Source organism: Trachemys scripta, chromosome 12 (genome assembly GCF_013100865.1).
Source record: "Trachemys scripta elegans isolate TJP31775 chromosome 12, CAS_Tse_1.0, whole genome shotgun sequence".
NCBI lineage: Eukaryota > Metazoa > Chordata > Testudines > Emydidae > Trachemys > Trachemys scripta.
The window spans coordinates 39,786,624-39,791,011 of record NC_048309.1 but is presented as its reverse complement, the minus strand read 5'-3'; the positions used below and the strand labels follow the sequence as shown (position 1 = coordinate 39,791,011).

General features: G+C 56.6%; 1 protein-coding gene across 1 annotated transcript; it reads right to left on the bottom strand.

Annotated features, from left to right (window-relative positions):
• Positions 1-1,704: 1,704 nt before the first annotated feature.
• On the bottom strand, positions 1,705-4,145 carry RAB2B (RAB2B, member RAS oncogene family; the record flags this gene model as incomplete). The annotated part of the gene is given in 6 exon segments (XM_034787336.1): positions 1,705-2,336; positions 2,627-2,695; positions 3,043-3,154; positions 3,481-3,573; positions 3,677-3,759; positions 4,078-4,145. Coding segments are annotated over 6 exon segments (530 nt in total), but the record flags the coding sequence as incomplete, so codon positions are not given.
• Between the last annotated feature and the right edge of the window lie 243 nt (positions 4,146-4,388).

Sequence of the window (4,388 nt, the reverse complement as noted above, 5' to 3'; positions counted from 1 at the left end):
GTGAACAAAACACACAACCTAGCAACACAGCTATGCCAACAAAGCCCCAGCTGTGCGGGCAGAAGAGGGCTTGTCAGCACAACTCATGTTGTTTGGTGAGGTCACATTCCTCCACTGGCAGAAAAACTTCTGGAGAAGCAGTGCATGCTGGCATAGCCTGCATAGCGTAGACACAGCTCGAGACAGACCGTGCAAGTCCCTAGGCTTGCAAGCTGGGGCTGTCCCTAACAAAGCCAACATGCTGCGTGAAACTGTCTCCTGCACTTGAGAGATGGGTCTAAAGTTTGTTTTGCAAAAAGCTTCAACAGAAAATGAACAATTTTTGTTTCTTCAACATTAGGTTTTGGACAAAAATGTTTTGCTGAAAAATAGGATTCCAGTTCTATATATACATAGATTCCCCCTTCCTATAAACATTTAACAATTTATAATCTTTTGAAGGGGAAAATATTGTGGGGAAATGTCAACTTTCTTACAAATTTTTATTTTCCTGCTTTTTCTATGGGGGGGGGGAAGGAGTTTAAAGGGTTTTTAAAGTTGGAGAATGTGGGGGGAAGAGCCCCTCTGTTTCTCATGTGTTTACATTTTCCCCGTGAGAAAAGTGAAAAAAATGTTTTAACAAAAAAGTGATCATTGTCATCCCCCCCAGTGAGGTAAAAAAGGAAAGAAAGGGAATTAAAAAAAAAACAACAAAAAAACGAGAGAAGGAAAAACCCAGGAGATCCTTTTTTTAAAATTAAGCAAATATTTGTTTACAAACACTTTGAAACAAAACTTGTTTTGAATTTCGTAACAAAAAATTTAAAAAGTTTAATATGTTGAAGAAACAAAAAATTGTTCATCCAAGCCAGAACAAACCACATCACTGTCTCCCATTTGGGTTTAGAAGTGGCCTATTTCAGTTTAGTTTACAATTGGGAACCGGTATCGTAGGGTCCAATGGGGTTCAGCGCCAAGTTCAAACCAATCAGCGTGTAACTGGTGCAATGTTCCCATGCAGGTAAAGGCTAAAAGACCTTCCAGACTCTGCAAGTGGGTGAAGGGAGATGAGGTAACCCATCCTAACCTGCCTAGCAGGATGTATGCAGTGCTTAACCACCGGCCATCACAGCCCTCCAGCTGCCTGCATCAGGGCACGAGGGGTTCGGAGGAGGTGAAGGGTTATCTTTAGGGAGATTTCCCCAGAGCTGAGGGGCAGTAATGGAGGCTAGGCACACGGGTGTCCGTTTCCTCTGGGAGCCACACTGACCTGAGCTGAGAGACATGGGGAGTTGGGTGTCTTTGCAAACCCCAGGCCTGACTGTTAAATGCTCCCCCAGCAACACCAGTTACTGTAGACTGTCTATCCATCACCAGTGTCTGTACCTCTGTGTTGTCAGCGTGGGGCCCAGATGTTCAGAGCTTCCCAAGGGAACTGGGTGCCCAGTGAATGGGGAACTCAGTGCCTGAAGCCCCCAGGAAGCTTAGAAAAACTCAGCCCTGCCAAGCCAGCAAGAGAATAAATCGCCCATCAGTGGTGCAGCCTAGGAGGTTACAGCAGGGGGTGCTGGGAGCCAGGACTCCTGGGTTCTTTCTCCAACTCTGGGAGGTGAGTGGAGTCTAATGGGTTAGGGTTGGAGCCAGGACTCCTGGGTTCTCTCCCCAGCTCTGGGAGGGGAAGGACTACGCTATGGTGCCCCACCTCATAAGCAGAGATGCAGCGAGTGTGGGTTACAGACATGCACATGTTTAATAAGACGAGCCACAGAGAGGGAGTACACGATAAAAGCCGATACAGGCTGAGGAGTGGGGGCTGGGCACCTGGCCAGGAACACACAAACAGGGTGGGGGGCCTCCAGTTGGGACTCACAAGCCCCAGGGAAGCGGGGGCCTCACAAGCCCCAGGGAAGCGGGGGCCTCACCAGGGCCCGGGCAACAAGAGATGCAGCTGAAGCGAGAAGGCACTGATGGGGGGTGACTCCAGACCAGGCTCTGCGCCCCCCACAACTTACAAAAAGGAATGTTTGGGGGTGTGGAACCATGGGCAGGGTCGTTAACCACCCCCCAGGTGTGCATCAGGGGACACCTTTTTCCCTCCATGGGGTCGGGACAGGAGTCATGAGCCCCCTCCCACCTCCACGGCTCAGCCAGGGAGCCACCTTCCCCACCCGGGACTGGGGCGGGCTGGTCTCAGCCCCAGGGGAGCAGAGGGTGACCCCCCCACTCCAGGGGCACTGGCAGCAACGCGGGGCTCAACAGCAGCCCGAACTGTCTCCTGAGCCCTGGGGGCTGTGGCGAGAGCCGGTGCCAGGAGCTGCCCCCAATGGCTGCTGGGGCCCGATCTTGATGCCATTCGCCTAGAAGAGAGAGGGGAGGTTACTCAGGTGTGGACAGGGGAGGGCGCTTCCTCTGCGGGCCCTGCAAGAAGACACTGGGTCTGGGAATGGAATCCCATCACCCATAGAAGATCTCACAGAGCTCCTGGTCCCTAAGGGAAGGGACCCAGGCATCCGAGATAGCAGCATGGGGCACTCACTCCCGCAGCATATGCCTGGGAGAGGAAGTGGGAACCCAGATGTCCAGGATGGCAGTGCCAGGGCATCCCCCAGGCAGAAGGCAGACAAGAAGTGGGGAGGGTCTGGCTCACCTCGTTGTTGACGTCAAAGAGCCCCTGCTGGATCTTCCTGTAGATTTCCTTGGCTGTGTCAATGAAGGCCTGAAAACCCAACACATGTGGGGCTGAAAGCGGGCTGGCCTGGGGGCATCTGTCCCCCACACCCAGGATGTGGCTCCCAGGTGCACCCCCTAGCCCTGCTGTAAGGAGAGGGGGCTCCTGGGTGTAATGGGGTGTGGAAGGGGGCACTATGGGAGGTGACCCCAGGTCCCTTCTAGTTCCCTCTGCCACTGACAGCTGTCTTGGCTGAGCGGAGGGTGCGGGAAGGGGAATGGGGTGGGCAGAACAGGGAGGAATGGGGTGGGAGAGCGGGTGGGGGGATGGGGGGACTGCGGGAGGGAAGGGGCAGTCCCAGGCCGTGATCCCAGCCCCCCTTTCCTCTTGGTCACCTCCTCGACGTTGGTGGACGTCTTGGCCGAGGTCTCCATGAAGACCAGCCCGTGTTCCCGCGCGAAGGCCTCTCCCTCTGCTTTCTGCACGTCTCGCCGGGACTCCAGGTCACTGCGGGGACACCAGGGGTGGGGGGTGAGCATGGATGGGCAGGGGTCCTGCCCCAGTGAGTCCTAGGGCCCCCAAAGGCCATGCTGGGAGCCCTGTCCTCGGCTGTGGAGCCTGTCTTGGCAGAGATAAGCATGCTTCACCCTGGATCCCTGCACCGCTCAGAGAATCCCCTCACGGAAAGCCGGCTTCCCATCCAACCCTGCAGATATCAGCCCCACCCCACCGGGGTTCCTACATCCCCCGGAGATGAGAAACCCCCTGACCGCTCTCCCAGCTCCTTGACAGCAGATCTCTGCAGGGACCTGCCCTGGACCCCAATCAGTTACCTCTTGTTGCCGATAAGCATGATGACCATGTTGGAGCTGGAATGTTGCCGAGCGTCCTCCAGCCACGAGGTCAGGTGGTTAAAGGTCTCCCGCCTGCAGGGCAGAGAAGGGGTTGAGAGGTGCTGCGGGGACAGACAGCCCCCAGGCTCTGAGCGCATGAGGGAGGGGAGTGTGGGGTGAGGGAGCCAGGGCCTACCTGGTGATGTCATAGACCAGCAGCGCTCCAGCTGCACCACGGTAGTAGGAGCGGGTGATAGAACGGAAAGACTCCTGCCCAGCCTGGATGGTAGAAAAAGGGGGTGAATGCAGCTGCTCACCTGGTTCCACTTCCCTGCTGGGTCCCCCGGCTCCCCCAGCCCACACCTGGCTTCCCCCAGTCACCCTATTCCCCTGCATCACACCCACCTCCTCCCCTGCGCCACAGCTCCAGTACAATCCCCAGCACCCTCCGCGCAACCACACCCCACAGCTCCCAGCCCCATTACTCCTACTGCTCCTAGCTACCTACCCCTACACCTCCTCAGCTATGTCTCCCAGCCCCACTGTTCCCCATAACTGTGAATCCAACCTCCCCTGCCAGTGTCTGCCCCGTCTCACCGTGTCCCAGATCTGCAGCTTGATCTGTTTGCTGTCAATGTTGATCATCCGAGCCCCGAACTCCACACCTGGCAGAAAGACACAACCTCAGAAACCATTAAAAGGGGGCCCAATGGGGCAGGCCCAGTACAGTACACAGCTCCACCGGTGCCCCTCACTCCCACCCCGCAGCCCTTGCCAGCCCAGCCCCCACCCCCCAGCCTTGCCGGTGCCCCTCACTCCCGACTCACAGCCCCCTGCCAACCCAGCCCTGCCCCCAGCTCCACCAGTGCCCCTCACTCCCGACCCGCAGCCCCTGCCAGCCCAGCCCC